Below are 14870 nucleotides of genomic sequence, written 5' to 3' on the forward strand. Positions count from 1 at the left end.
GTAAACTGTCCTGATTCATGACCATACTATGCATCGATAGTCTTGGTTTAATCGCTGATCACTGTCATGTGGTCGTGTTCTAACAGGCAGGAGAACGAGCGGAGGGAGGGAAAAAAACAGATGCCTTAACTTGACTGTGGTTCCAAACGTGCGGCCAAAAGTATGGGAAGTATGCACAGATTCACTCTCTGATTAAAAAGTATTGCTGATGAATCCACCGAAACTTTGATTTAAATTACAATCCAGCCAGGGACCATTGTTCTCTTTGTGTGGCTGTGGAGCTTACACAAGACCCTCCTTGTCCTTCCCTCAAGCTACACAGGAAATAGTTGATAAAGTATCGGTAGGAGGGAACATACAGTACAACTGAATGTTTCTCTTCACTCTGTTTACAGCAGAACGCCGTTGGGACAGCCCACTGAGAGTTTTCGGACTCACGTGTCAAGAGAGGCTGTAAAGCAAAGCCCACGGCAGCTCGCACAGGCAAAGTCCAGATGTTAGTGGACCGGACGAAAAGGATATCCTATAGAGGATAGGATTTCTAGGAAAAGACCCAAAGTCAAGCCCCTGGAAAATATTTGACAGAAGAGGAGAAAGGACTTTGCACATATTGTATTTTCCGTCTGCCCACTACAACTTTTTGACTCCAGCCATGTCCGAAGACAAAGAGTTGTCCTACAGCGATGCCATCCAGAAAGCTGGCAGCTCCATCTCTCGCTTCCCGCTCATCCACGTTAAAGGAATCCCTTTAATGAACTACATCGCCAATAACTTTGACGCCATCTCAGCTTTCTGTCCCGACGCCTCGGACCTCCTCATCGCCACCTACCCTAAAGCGGGTCCGACAAAATACAATGCTTCTCCGCACATCCAGATTATGGAGTGATGTCACTCACTGTGTTGTTGTACTTTTGGGGCTCAAGGGACAACCTGGACCCAGGAGATAGTTGATCTGCTTCTTCACAACGGTGATGCGGAGGCCTGCAGACGAGCCCCCACGCCGGTCCGAAGTCCTTTCCTGGAGATCTGCAGCCCACCGCCAATCCCCTCAGGTGTGTACTGTATATATATATATATACTGTACGTTGTCGAAATATGTTCTAAATTCCCTGGATCTACACTTGATACTTACCAGGTACAGCTACACAAAAAACGCACACATAAAAAAGCTCGTTTAGGAGTTAGGAACTGGCCTTCCGGACCTGGTCAGGACCTGTTTTTTCTAGAGCTAGTCTTCTGGACCTGGATTGTCCCCAGTATGGATATGGCCTTCTGGACCTTATCTGATAAACCTGGTCAAGACCTGGCCTTCGTAGACCTGGTTAGGATCCGGCCTTCTGGACCCAGTCCTTTCGACCAGGTCAGGATCTGGCCTTCTGGCTCTTTTTTTGGTCTCGGTCTAGATCTGGCCTTTTGGACCTGATTTGATAAACCTGGTCTGGATCTGGCCTTGGTCCTCTAGATTTTGTTAGGATTTGACCTTCGGGACCTGATTTGATAAATCTGGTCTGGACCTGGCCTTGGTCCTCTAGAGCCCTTTGTTAGGATTTGACCTCCTGGACCTGGTCTTTTACCCCTGGTCTGCATCTGGCCACCTGGACTGCTGGTTGAGTAGAAGCACCAGTGGCTAATGACAACCTATGACAGGGGTTGTTACTTTCTGGACTTGGATTTCTTATCTCTAACGCAAAGCCAGGGAATGCCTATCCAGAGGACTGCACTGGAACTCGGCTTCAACAAAGTCCGATTTAGCAGATTCCCTGTACCGACATCAAGGTTGTTCAAAGGGTTTAAGCGGAGGATTGAGATGCAACAGAACCTCAAATAAATTGTACTACGCGTTTAAGGAGTGTGACTGCCATAAAGCTTCTCAAGTTCGAGCTGAACTGCAGTTGGGAACGCAACAACTCCATGTACCAATTTTCTGCTCCAATGTTAATCGACGAGCCCTGGACAAAGGACTGATGAATAATACCTGAAGCAAAATAGATCAAAATAAATGCCTGTCCAAATTTTAAAAAGCTTACAAATGTGGGGATACATGCTTTTCAGTTCATCGATCCATTTTCTCTAGCGCTTGTCCTCGTTTGGGTTGTGCATGAGCCAGCGTCTATCAATACACTATATTTTTTTTAATTTAATATCTTTATCTTTATTATCGACCTTTCGTAGTGTAGTGATTCACATACAAAGATCAGTTCCTGCTCAATAACCCCCCCATTCACAATTGCCCAGCAGTTGACTAGCAACCAATCCGGCATGTAAGGAAAGACTCCAACTTTCCCACGACCCAAAACGGGATCTGCAGTGCTGGACACATGCTGACCTGCACCACGTCATAGTGAGAGGCATTCGTATTTTGGTTACCTTAGAGAGACAACATGGGTTGGAGAACAAGGGCCTGTGGCGAGAGCGTTTGATGTGGCCGATTCCAAATAGTGGGAAAATACCCCAACAAAGATCAATTAAAAAAACGATCCATCCATCCATTTTCTATGTAATTTTTTCCCAAATTGTCTTTTTTTTTTCCAGGTCTTGAGCTTCTGAATAAAATGGCTCCTCCAAGAATCATTAAGACACATCTGCCAATTCAACTGGTTCCGACTGGGTTTTGGGAAAAAAAGTGCAAAGTAAGTAGTCAAGTAAGGGATTAATTACATAACATGTCTAAAACCAACAATGAGCTCTCATTGAAGACGTTCCTTGCTTTGTGGTTTTATCATGTGCCCACAGACTATCTACGTAGCGCGCAACGCAAAGGACAACATGGTGAGCTACTATTACTTTGATCAAATGAATATGACTCAGCCTGAGCCCGGACCTTGGGACGGCTACATCCACAAATTCATGCGTGGCGTGTGTAAGTGGCCCATTTAAAATACAAATTTACTTGCCATCGAGCGGCATTCAAACTTGTTCTGTCTGTCAGAATGCGTCGCTGGCATAGACAGTGGAAGAAAGATGCAAACGTTGGAAAATAAATAACACTTGCGCTAAATGTGCTCTGCAGTGCCATGGGGCTCCTGGTACGATCACGTGAAAGGTTATTGGGAGGAACGAGAAAAGAGGAACATCCTTTATCTCTTCTATGAAGACATGAAAGAGGTAGCGATTTCATACCTTTCCTGTGGCATTCATCATTTGCATCCACCCTGTGCTCAAAGAGCTTGTTCATACTTTTTCCATGCAGAATCCAAGACGTGAAGTGGAACGCATAATGAGGTACCTGGACTTGTCCCTCTCTGATGATGTCATCAGCCGCATTGTGGAGCTGACATCCTTCAAAAACATGAAGGAGAACCCGATGGCCAACTACACGTTCATTCCCCAGACAGTTTTTGACCACTCCATCTCCAACTTCATGAGAAAAGGTCATTCAACACGAGTCGAGTCCTGTTATAGGAAAGTGCTGACCTCTAGAGGATTTAGGGAGTTACTGCATTTTCCTCTGGTGTCGGTTCAGTTCAAAATGAAGTCAGGTGATGTTGTCAAACAAGGATGGGGAACCTTTTGCTTGTCAGAAATTTATGAAGGAATACGTTAACTTTGACTGCCAGACGTTTTCAGAAAAGGGATGCCGTGGGTGCCAGCCGATTTAAGCATTTTTAACTGATCTTTCAAGGTTCACAGAAAATTATGTGTTTGGACTATGGAAACACACATACTACCAAATGAAAGATTGGACTCTCATTTTTCAACAGAAAAAAAAGTTTGTTTCTACCTTATTCCGTTTTTCAGTAATCAACAATAGAAAATGGTTAGTTTCACCTCTGTTTTGAAAAAAAAACGTCTTTTAACGTCTTTGGCACTCCTCCATAGGATTTTACTAAACGTTATTTAACGTTTTTGGCAGTCAAAGAGTTAATGTTAATTTTCAAATTAATTCAGAGATTTGTTTCGAAATAAATTCTGCATATTTGACAATCCTTTCTACAGACGTGCAAAAACCGAACTATGTCGTACGCAATAGCGGAGGTGACGTTTTACCTAGTAAATTTTTGGGGCATGGCAAAAACGGTGCCCAGTGACGCACTTGAGCTCAGGTTCTACCTTCCCACTATATAAGAACTTGAGTGCCTTCGTTGGTATCAGTCTTTATCCAGCGCAATTGCAAGCGCGCAAGCTAGCTAATGGCTAGCTGTGCGATATAGTCTATCCACCAGAGGATTCAAGCAGATATCTTCTTTTTTTTGTCCTCGACAGGAGAAGTCGGAGACTGGAAAAATCTTTTCACACCTGAGCAGTCAGCAGAGTTTGACGAGGACTACGAGAAGAAAATGAAGCGAGTCAACATACCGTTCAGAACGCAGTTCTAACAGGCTTCGCAATTGTTTCAATGGCTTCTACTTAGCTTGAGTTATTGCAATGTATATAACGTAGCAGTATGATAAAATGTATTTTTTTTCTTCTGTGGCTAGCTGATGCTACACAAGAAAGTGTCTCTTGTTGAAGCAACTTTCAGGTAAAAAAAAAAAAAGAAATCTACCATAAAGCTTCTAAAAGAGATAAAGAAGACAACTGAAATTATGGCTATTAGCAATATATTAGGCATAGCTTGTATGATGCTTTGTTACTACCTTTGGCCACTCCTCAATTTGTAGCATGAATGTGGCTATTATAAATGATGTAATGCACACAATCTTTTAGGAATTATTTAAAGAATGTATGCAATGTCATTTGCTTGTCACAATATTGACTGCACCTGAGTTGAATCTCAAGTAAGATACGGTTGACTGAACAAATACGTCCACGCCCAGAATTGAATTAAATGGACGAGTGAAATTCAAACATCATTTTGTATTTCGGCCGTTTACATGTTTGGAGGATGAATGAATGATGAATGAATGGCTGCATTATGTACATTGTATTATGCCTGCAACCCTTCTGTTTTGTTTGAATCTATCCAGCCAAGCTGTCGCGAAAGATTCGATCATATTCTCTGTGGAAACGGCAATAAGACTCTTAAGAATCTTGTTCAGCACAATCCTACAGTAAAAAAAAAAACAATAAGCACCTACGTTCCGGCTTCTCCCTTTTATATTTTAAGTGTGGCGCTCTATTGCCACCGCCCACTCTGGGTTTGCTTTTTTGTTTTTTTTAAACCAAATCAGCTCCAATGATACCGGACATAGACTATTATAAGGAGAGAAAGAACTTCATCCAGAGCTCCCATACAGCAACAGTTTTTTGTTGTTCCACAAAAGTTTTGACCTCAGTCGTGGCAGACAACCAGACGTGTCATTCCTCGATCTCTCTCGGTCTCAGTTTCTCTTTCGGAACCACACGGCCAAACACTATGACGCCGTGTCCGCTTTAAAAAAAAAAAGAAAAAGCTGATCAAGTGAATTGTGAGTGATGGATTTCACAAATAAGTGGCTAACCTTGTCAAGGTCAAAGTCCTGATACATTTGGACCAGGATCCAAGGGTGAAATAAAAAAAAGAGTAGTTAATATTTAGGGCTATGATTACAATTAGTGTTGCAGTTAAGGTCATTGTTGGATTTGGTTTTGGTTCATCAGTTAGGAGTAGGATAGGCAGAGCTGTGTTTAAGGTAACAAAGTTTGGGTTAAGAGCAAACACGTGAGCAGTCAAACACACCTCTTGATTATAATTTGGGCGTGGTGCTTTTGACACTGCACATTTGAGGGTTTGTTGATTTAAAGGATCTACAAGGCAAATATTCCGATATTACAAGACCTAGAATATTACCAGAAGGTAAAAGTGCTCACTCAGATCTACCTGCCACTCAGAAAGGGCGACGGCAACAATTTTCTTTTGTCATTCCGCCAAACGTTTTCATCTCAGTCATGTCAGACGACCAGACCGTCATTTCTCGCGCCCGCTTGGTCCCGGTAAAAGGGATCCTTCTGGCGGACCACGTCGCCGAAGGCTTTGAAGCCGTGTCGGCTTTCCGTCCGCTTCCGTCGGATATCCTCATCGCGGCTTACCCTAAATCAGGTTTGATTTCTCTTCTGCATGTTTTTGCGGTCCTTGAACAATCTTCCATTTTCTGGGGCGATGTATCATTTAGATGTAGAATGATGTCGCCGAAGTGTCTCGCAGAGTCTTGGTTTACGGGCTTGGATCACAATCTCTGACCTTCCTGTGTGTCATTTGCGTGTTCTCACGAGTTTTCTTCAGGTAGTTCAGTTACCTTCCACACTCCAAAAACATGCATGTTAGTTTCATTGAATACTCTAGATTGTCCATAGGCAAGATTGTTTTTTTTTTGGGTCTCTATATGTGCGATTGGCCAGCAACCATTCCAGAGTATAACAGGGATGTGATTTGACCAAAGTGAAATTATCTGAAAATTTAGCCGGGGGTCTGGGGACCGCTGGCACCCAGCTAGGTCCAGGGCAGTGCCCTGGTGGGGGGACAAGGGAGCTCATGGGTTTTCCGTGTTTTTAAGTACTTTCAATGCACTCACATGACAAAGAAATAGACAAAACAACAGCATAAATTTTCAATGTATATTGAACTATCCCATATAAAATGGCAGTTTTAGTCAACTCAAAATCAGTCACATTCAAAAACATTGGACTGCCTTTGCTTTTAAAAACTATCACTGAGAATATCATCATATCTAACTAATGTGATTACTAAGTTAACACATAAATAATGTTGAAGAGTTCAAATTTCATGAACAAATAATTGTATCATGACCAAATGAAGAGTAACTCATATTAAAGCATACCACAAATGTCTTTGTTATAGCAGAAGATGTTATCTGTCGGAGTCATGTGCATACACAATCAACTACAAAAAAAAAAAAAATAAATAAATCAGATTTTTTTTTTGGGGGGGATAAAAAAAGCGGAATTCCGCGAATTAGCGGAAAAATCACATCCCTGGTGTAAACTGCCTCTGGCACCAAAGTCAGCTGTGACACGCTCCAAGCTCCCCCGAGACTCAAATAATGACGGGAAGTTGTCCAAGATCTGATCAAGATGTGTTCTTGTACTCTTTTTTGGGTGATAAGGCTCAACATGGACCCAGGAGATAGTCGACCTGCTTCTTCATGACGGAGATGCTGAGATCTGCAGACGAGCTCCGATAAACGAGCGGACTGTTTTACTCGAGGCTACCACTGTGGTACGGAGACAATCAGGTGTGTAGACCTCAATCGGATGTCGTTCGATTGTATCGGTATTCCAAATGAATGTCCAGTGAGCAGAGGTGGCAAATCCAGGTCCAAGTGCTTCTACTTGGCCAGTAGGCAAACCAGTCCAGTTGGGTAGAACCGCCTGTGGCTAAAGCCAAACTGCGGCAGGGTTTTTACTCTCCAGACTCTCCAGGACGCGGTTAGAAAAAATTATGGAAAATTTGTTAAAAGGGTAGTCATGTTGTGTCGAGACTAGCATTGTGGTGATTGATGCCAGATGCCACATTGTGATTTCCAAGTGCTAATAGTATTAGACCAACCAGCGGGAAAACCCTCTCAGTTACTTCCTGGTAGGCCAAGAAAACTACATCAGCCAAAGTTTTTCTTCTGTATGTTTTCTTATTAAAACACTTTTCGAGGGTTGGACTGGCATTTCTTCATTTCATTGAGGAAAACAGATTTAATACATGAGTGAGTTGAGTTACGAGTTTGGTAACAGAACAAATTCAACTTGTAAGTCAAGGTGCCACTGATCTGCTTTGCCGTAAATCATCAGGTCTCGATCAACTGAAGAAAATGGATCCCCCAAGAGTCATTAAGACCCACCTGCCGCTTCAGATGGTTCCGGCCGGCTTTTGGGACAACAAATGCAAAGTAAGTTGATTTGGCCAAGTGCTTGCAGGGATGACAACTTAAACCCACCATCATTTAATGTCATGACTTGCGTTTCAAAGATGATCTACATTGCACGCAATGCTAAGGACACCATTGTGAGCTTGTACTACTATCAGAAGATGAATACTTTCAGTCCTGAGCCCGGACCCTGGGACAGCTTCATCCACAAGTTCATGCATGGAGAATGTAAGTAGAGACATGAGGACGATGTGACCAGGACAGCAATTTCATGAATCTTGTCTCTGCAGTGGGGTGGGGCTACTGGCACGATCATGTGAAAGGTTTCTGGGAGGAGCGAGAAAAGAGGAACATCCATTACATCTTCTATGAGGACATGAAAGAGGTAGTGGCTTAGAACTCCCAAGTCATTTGTCATAACTCTTGGGCTCGGGGAGGGGATTACTTCTCCAAGGCGTTGATGTGGTTTGATGTGATGGTGGTGCCAGATGGGATCCTCCTGCCTTGGGACCTTGGCCTGAACCTGTGCACTCTGGTTGGACTGGTCAGCGGGTTTCTTGGGCTGTTGATGAGCTTGCGATGTAGCACTTCCTGTCATCCCGTGGTTTTATGTTCTGGGGGTGCGGACTGGGATGTCAAGACTCTGTCTGTGGGTGGTGTCTGGTCGGGGCTGGATTTCACTTTCCTTTCTTTGGTCCTTCCTCGGGTCTCCTGACAGCCTCGCGACTCTGGCTGGAAGTGTTCGGTTTAGGTGAACGGTATGGGATTTTTAAAATAGGTTTTAGGTGAACTAATGAATACACACGCACGCACAAAAGTAAAGAAAAAAAAAGAAGAAGAGGAAAAAAAAGACTCTGTTTTACTACTTAGGCTCAAGTGCATTATTGACTTTGATTTTTCTCTCCTTGCGTTCCCCCGCCCAGAATCCTCGTCGTGAAGTGGAACGACTCGCGAAGTACCTAGACCTGTCCCTCTCCGATGATGTCATCAGCCGCATTGTGGAGCTGACAACCTTCAAGAACATGAAGGACAATCCGATGGCCAACCAGAGCTCAGTTCCAAAAGAGATTTACAATCAGTCCATCTCCAAATTCATGAGAAAAGGTCATTAAACCTTTATGAAACCACTATAAATATATATAATATATAATATATTATATATATATATATATATTAGGGCTGTGAATTGCCTAGTACCTGGCGATTCGATTTGTATCACGATTCATAGGTCACGATTCGATACCGATTAACCCGATACGGGTCTAAAAATTGAATAATGCGAATTTTTTTTAACTCAAATTTAGAAAATACTCATCAGTAAAATTGTACATATACACTGTAAGATTTGTATGAAAATGTATTTATTTATCCGAAAATTCAGGCTTATAACTGAGGCACTGCATTTAACAAACGTCTGTTTCATGTTTGAACAGCACTGAAAATCAAATATTAAGGCTTAATGTTCCATTAATATTACATTCTTCCATGCTTAATGTGTGAATCCTAACCCTAAGTAAGACGTTTTGTTGAATATTCGCATAAAAAAAAAATGATGTTTAAAAATCGATCCGGCCGCATATCGAATCGATTTGAAAATTGCGCGCTGTAATATCGCGATATATTGCCAAATCAATTTTTTCTAACACCCCTAATATATATATATATTGATGTTTATGATAAATATGAATCTATTTTCTTCTTTCTTTAGAGTGTCTCAACATGTCCAAAGAGGCGTAATTTAGCATTTAGGCTCTTTGTCAGCATTGCGTAACAAACTGGTGTGTCGCTTCCATTTGTTTTGTCCATAACAGGAGAAGTTGCTGATTGGAAAAATCATTTTACACCCGAGCAGGCAGCAGAGTTTGACGAGGACTACGAGAAGAAAATGAAGCAAGTCGACATGCCATTCAGAACGCAGCTCTGAAAAGATTGACATCACTTCCATGGCTTCTACTGAGCTTGAGTTATTTGTGCTGTTGCGTGTTACGACTGCAGTGTAACATCGCAGTGAAATAAAATAGGGTTTGCTTCATGGTTTGTGGGGAAGCTAGCTAAATGTGCTACACATGAATCTACAGTTAAAGCCTGAAAAAACAGATATAATTTGCATCATTGGATAAAGAAGACAAGAGAAGAAGATGTAAATCTGACAGATTACAGTTTTTAAAAATTAGTATGGTGCCTTGAGATACGAGTCATTCAGTTGATTTTTTTTTTTGCTTTGACTTGCAAGCACACATTATATTGTAGCCGTGAACTCAACTCGCCACAATAAGGAGCACTTTGGTTGATTGTCAACAATTCTTTAAAAATAAGACGTAAAATAAGCACATAAATAGCACTCAGTTGAATTGGATCGATTCGTCAAATGAAACAAAACAAAGAAAATCACCCTAAAAGGAAGGGCCCAGCGAGAATGATGCTAGCCACTGACATGCTAACAATTAGCATCGACAGTCACAGTTTTTACACAAACGGATTTAGATGCCAGTGCTTCGAGTTACACTCGTGGCCACAGAACAAACTAAACTTGTAAAGACACCGCAGTAACGCAGTCCAATAACGGACAAAATCATATTTTAGAATTAATGTAATCTCATTTGCTTGTCACAATATTGAATTAACCAAATTTGTCCCATGAAAGATGCATGGTTGACTTAACAAACATGTTCAACAAACACGGCGCTCACAGTATGACCCAAAATGTTCAGTGTTCTGCATAACCTGATGCCTAAAAAAACATGAATTAAAAATGTCATCAAATGTCAATCTTGGTCATGTTCTTCTTGATGTGAACCTATTTTGGGTACAAAGGTATGTTTTGGGGGGCAAGAACGGTGGACTGGTTAAGGATGCTAATCAAGAGATGTGAGTCATGGATTTCATTTCAAAGTTTAGCGTTAGGGTTGCGGTGGTCGTCGCCGTGTGTGTTACGATATGGTTCCGACTTTCGGATTATGGGTTAAGACTAGGGAAGAGTAATAATAATAATAATAATAATAAGTACAGTTGAAACAGTTGACACTGGACGGATATAAAACTCTGGACAATAAATCTGCCTTTGATCAGCACACAACGGGCATTCAAAAAAGATGCCAATAAAGACAAACGGCGAATCTCACACACCTTAGCAACCGGTTCAGTACTTGTTAAGCAAAAACCATAAAACAAGACGTCACCAATCCACTACATCAATACTTCATCCCACATCCGCCATCGCAATGGAATATACACTCAGTCAAGATGAATTTCCCTAATACCGAAATCTACATATAGTCAGATTAAAAGTGCCTAAAGGGTTTCTCTTGCTTATATTTTGGGTGTGGCGCAGGCAACAGTAATAGTACCTAGAGAGGGAAAGGACTTCATTCAGAACGACCATACTGAAAGAGCGACATCATTTTTTGTTGTTGCTCCACAAACGCAAAACATTTCGGCACCAGTCATGCCAGACGACCAGATTGTCAGCTCTCGCCGCCTCCTGGTCCCAGTAAAAGGGATTCCTCTCCCGGACCACATTGCCGAAGGCTTCGATGCCGTGTCTGCTTTCTGTCCGCACCCATCGGACGTCCTCATCTCCTCTTACCCGAAATCAGGTTTGCCAACTTTTGTGCTTCTTCTCATGGTTCTCTGGTCTTTTTTTTCTCTTCTTCTTCTTAGCACATAGGTATGTGGCTAGTCCGCCTCACAATGCAGGGTTACTGGTTCGAATCTCATCTAAGACCTTCCTGTTTTGCGTTTTTGTCCCTTTTTGATCGTTCTCCAGGCGCTCCAGTTCACTCCCTCATTCCAAAATGATGCATTTAATGTCCACCGAACACTCGACATTGTCCTTCCTTAGTGTGAATGAGAGTTGTTTGTCTCAAAGTGCCCTGTGATTGACTGGCGACCAGTCCAGAGCGCAACTTGCCTCTTGTCCAGAATTAGCCGTGATAGGCTACAGCTCCCCTGTGACCCTTAAACTCATTCACTGCCATTGACGGCTATAGACGTCAAAAATTCATTTGAACTGTTTCTATTAGTTTTTGTCAACAAGAGTATGAAAACCTAGAAAAAATGTTTATTGTACATTTAGAACCGATATCAAATTTGTGATTAATCGTGACATAACTAGTAAAGTCATGCGATTAATTACGATTACAAAATGTAATCCCCTGACGCCCCTAATTTTTAATCATCTTTTCTTTAAAAATAAAAATAAAATAATTGTATTTTTTTTTTTTTTAATAATCTTTGTTTAAAAATAAAATAAAAATAAAACATTATTTAAAAAATTAAGGGCGTCAGGCGATTACTATTTGTAATCGCAATTAATCGCATGACTTCACTAGTTAACTCACAATTAATCACACATTTTATATCTGTTCTAATACAATAAAAAAAATCTAGGTTTTCATACTCTTGTTAACAGAAGTGGGGAAAAATGTTAAAATAATAGAAATAGGTCAAATTAATTTTTGACATCTATAGCCGTCAATTTTTTTTTCCACTTTTGTTAACAAGAGTATGAAAACCTAGATTTTTTTTTATTGCACATACAGGACAGTTATAAAATTTGTGATTCATCTTGAGTTAGGGTTAGGGTTAGGGTTGATTAATTAAGTTATCAAACAAAAAAGAAAAAAAATAGGGGCGTCAGACGATTACATTTTTAAATTGTAATTAATCGCAAGATTAACTCACGATTAATCTGTTCTAAACGTACAATAAAAAAAATTCTAGGTTTTCATACTCTTGTTTAAAAAATCGGGAGAAAAATGTGAAACTAATAGAAATAGTTCAAATGAATTTTTGACGTCTATAGCCGTCAATGGCAGTGAATGAGTTAAAGATGTACTCGAGATTCAAGTCATGTGTTCTTGCACATTTTGGTAATAAGGGACAACATGGACCCAGGAGATAGTTGACCTGCTTCTTCATAACGGAGATGCTGAGCGTTGCAGACGAGCGTCAATAATCAAGCGACACCCTTTCCTGGAGGTTTCCTCTCATCTGTTCAAAGAATCAGGTTAGTAGACCGCAACTGGATCTCTTTAGATTGTACAGTGGAACAAATAGTGCAAACTGACACTCGCTAAATTTGTTTTTTTAAATCGTCAGGTCTTGCTCTCCTGAAGGAAATGGATCCGCCGAGAGTCATTAAGACACATCTGCCGTTTCAGCTGGTTCCGGATGGCTTTTGGGAAAACAAGTGCAAAGTAAGCCGACGCGGCCGCAGGGGCCATAACTCCGAACCAGACCTCATTTAATTATTATTATGACGTGGGTTTTTAAAGACGATCTACGTGGCGCGCAACGCTAAGGACACCGTGGTGAGCTACCACTACTTTCATCAGATGAATCAGACCAGTCCTGCGCCTGGACCCTGGGAGGGCTACATCCAAAAGTTCATGCGCGGACAGTGTAAGATTGCGAGCGACGTGACGACTGTTTGACCTTTTCCGCTGACTTCCTGATGTTGTCTCTGCAGTGGGATATGGCTCCTGGTACGATCATGTGAAGGGTTACTGGGAAGAGCGAGAGAAGAAGAACATCCTTTACGTCTTCTATGAAGACATGAAAGAGGTGGTTGATTTAATACCTCTCTCAAGGCTTTTCTGTTAGGTGAAACTGTTAAAAGCTAATTATACAGTGTTCCCACATGGCTTTGGGCTAGGGTAGGGCATGAGGGCAAGGAAGAGCCTTTTGTCAACGTCACCTTGACCTGAAATTGTACCTGCCCAACATTAAAAAATTAAGTGTATAAACGTCTCTTTTTGTTCCCCTTCCCAGAATCCTCGCCGTGAAGTGGAGCGACTCATGAAGTACCTGGACTTGTCCCTCTCTGATGATGTCATCAGCCGCATTGTAGAGCTGACCGCCTTTATGACCATGAAGGAGAACCCAATGGTCAACTACACCTTTCTCCCCAAGACTGTTTTTGACCAGTCCATCTCCAGCTTCATGAGAAAAGGTCATTCAACATGAGTCAAGTACTTTTATAGGATAACAGTGGCCTCTACAGGCTTGGGGAGTTACTGCATTTCTCTCAGATGCATGATCAGAATTATAATTTTAATCAACATGGGTGGGAACCTCTTTCCTGTCATAAATGTATGGGGGGGAAATATGACGCAACATAAACAAATGCTTATTCTAACATTGAATTTTTTTTCAAATTCAACAAAAATAGATGAACCTTTTCTTCTTTTTGCCCTCAACAGGAGACGTTGGTGATTGGAAAAATCATTTTACGCCTGAGCAGTCAGCAGAATTTGATGAAGACTACAAGAAGAAAATGAAGCAAGTCCACATCCCGTTCAGAACACAGCTTTAACAAGCTCCACGGCGTTTCAATGGCTTCTACTGTGCTTGACTTATTTCTGTTGTTGTCGCAACCATTTCAAAGAATAATATCACCTTTTAGCTTCTTCTGATCATATTTGGGGCATGGTGCTGTTGGTACTATGGACACCAACCGTTTAAAGGATTTTCAACCAAATCAACGGGCTGTATTATTGTTTAAGCTTTACACGGCGTTTCCGTAACATTCTTGTGGTTAATATTCAAACACCCACGTGAACCTTTACGAGCTTGAAGACAGGTGATACTGCCATCTATGGGTGACGCTTATGTTAGCATATATCACTAGCGTTTTCTCCTCGGCCATAGTGTACTAACTAGCATGGCTAACAAATCATTTCCCAAAGGCTCAAACAGTAGATTACAGATTAATCACAACATACACATTTGACACATTTAAGCAGTGCTGTACGTACAGTACGTAAAATGAAGTGCGCTAAACTACATGCTATTTTAAATTGAATGAGTGAAATGTAGCTAGCTAGCTAGCTAGCATATAAATAAATTGACAAAAGCAGCTAAACTATAACTGGTGGACACGTTTTTTTTTGTTTTTAAATATAAAGTTTACCTACCACAGTTGTTGTCTTTCTCGCCTTTTTTTTTTTTAGGATGAGTGAAACTGGAACAACAGCCTACAAAACTATTTTGCCAAAAATGGCAAAAAGAAAAAAAAAATCCACATGGCGTCCACAAATCATGTGACTTGGATTTAACCAATGACAGATCAAGTAGCATTGCCTTGTACCACTGCATAACTTTTTATTTATAATTAACATAACAAATTTT

At 41.3% G+C, this 14870-nt stretch overlaps 3 protein-coding genes across 3 annotated transcripts; all 3 read left to right on the forward strand.

Moving 5' to 3' along the window:
• Positions 1-125: 125 nt before the first annotated feature.
• Positions 126-4788, forward strand: LOC144038446 (sulfotransferase 1C1-like). Its single transcript, XM_077550975.1, has 8 exons — positions 126-160; positions 396-839; positions 924-1052; positions 2533-2630; positions 2734-2860; positions 3011-3105; positions 3191-3371; positions 4204-4788. The coding sequence occupies exons 2-8, from the start codon at positions 653-655 to the stop codon at positions 4314-4316; spliced, it is 930 nt and encodes a 309-aa protein (XP_077407101.1). The 5' UTR covers positions 126-160; positions 396-652; the 3' UTR covers positions 4317-4788.
• Positions 4789-5808: 1020 nt separating this feature from the next.
• On the forward strand, positions 5809-10463 carry LOC144038466 (sulfotransferase 1C1-like). The gene is made up of 7 exons (XM_077551000.1): positions 5809-5959; positions 6984-7112; positions 7663-7760; positions 7841-7967; positions 8030-8124; positions 8663-8843; positions 9551-10463. Exons 1-7 carry the CDS (start codon positions 5809-5811, stop codon positions 9661-9663), a joined length of 894 nt encoding a protein of 297 aa, XP_077407126.1. The 3' UTR covers positions 9664-10463.
• Positions 10464-11184: 721 nt separating this feature from the next.
• Positions 11185-14521, forward strand: LOC144038448 (sulfotransferase 1 family member D1-like). The gene is made up of 7 exons (XM_077550977.1): positions 11185-11335; positions 12619-12747; positions 12840-12937; positions 13016-13142; positions 13210-13304; positions 13512-13692; positions 13943-14521. Exons 1-7 carry the CDS (start codon positions 11185-11187, stop codon positions 14053-14055), a joined length of 894 nt encoding a protein of 297 aa, XP_077407103.1. The 3' UTR covers positions 14056-14521.
• The last annotated feature ends 349 nt before the right edge of the window (positions 14522-14870 follow it).

This window comes from Vanacampus margaritifer, chromosome 18, assembly GCF_051991255.1.
Source record: "Vanacampus margaritifer isolate UIUO_Vmar chromosome 18, RoL_Vmar_1.0, whole genome shotgun sequence".
NCBI classification, from domain to species: domain Eukaryota; kingdom Metazoa; phylum Chordata; class Actinopteri; order Syngnathiformes; family Syngnathidae; genus Vanacampus; species Vanacampus margaritifer.

Coding starts and splice junctions, on each gene's coding strand:
- LOC144038446 (XM_077550975.1), top strand. CDS start 653: ATGTCCGAAGACAAAGAGTTGTCCTACAGCGATGCCATCCAGAAAGCT. Junction 2,861..3,010: donor CAAATTCATGCGTGGCGTGT/GTAAGTGGCCCA, acceptor TGTGCTCTGCAG/TGCCATGGGGCTCCTGGTAC. Junction 3,372..4,203: donor CTCCAACTTCATGAGAAAAG/GTCATTCAACAC, acceptor TGTCCTCGACAG/GAGAAGTCGGAGACTGGAAA.
- LOC144038448 (XM_077550977.1), top strand. CDS start 11,185: ATGCCAGACGACCAGATTGTCAGCTCTCGCCGCCTCCTGGTCCCAGTA. Junction 11,336..12,618: donor CTCCTCTTACCCGAAATCAG/GTTTGCCAACTT, acceptor TTTGGTAATAAG/GGACAACATGGACCCAGGAG. Junction 13,143..13,209: donor AAAGTTCATGCGCGGACAGT/GTAAGATTGCGA, acceptor TTGTCTCTGCAG/TGGGATATGGCTCCTGGTAC.
- LOC144038466 (XM_077551000.1), top strand. CDS start 5,809: ATGTCAGACGACCAGACCGTCATTTCTCGCGCCCGCTTGGTCCCGGTA. Junction 7,113..7,662: donor TGTGGTACGGAGACAATCAG/GTGTGTAGACCT, acceptor GTAAATCATCAG/GTCTCGATCAACTGAAGAAA. Junction 8,125..8,662: donor TCTATGAGGACATGAAAGAG/GTAGTGGCTTAG, acceptor TCCCCCGCCCAG/AATCCTCGTCGTGAAGTGGA.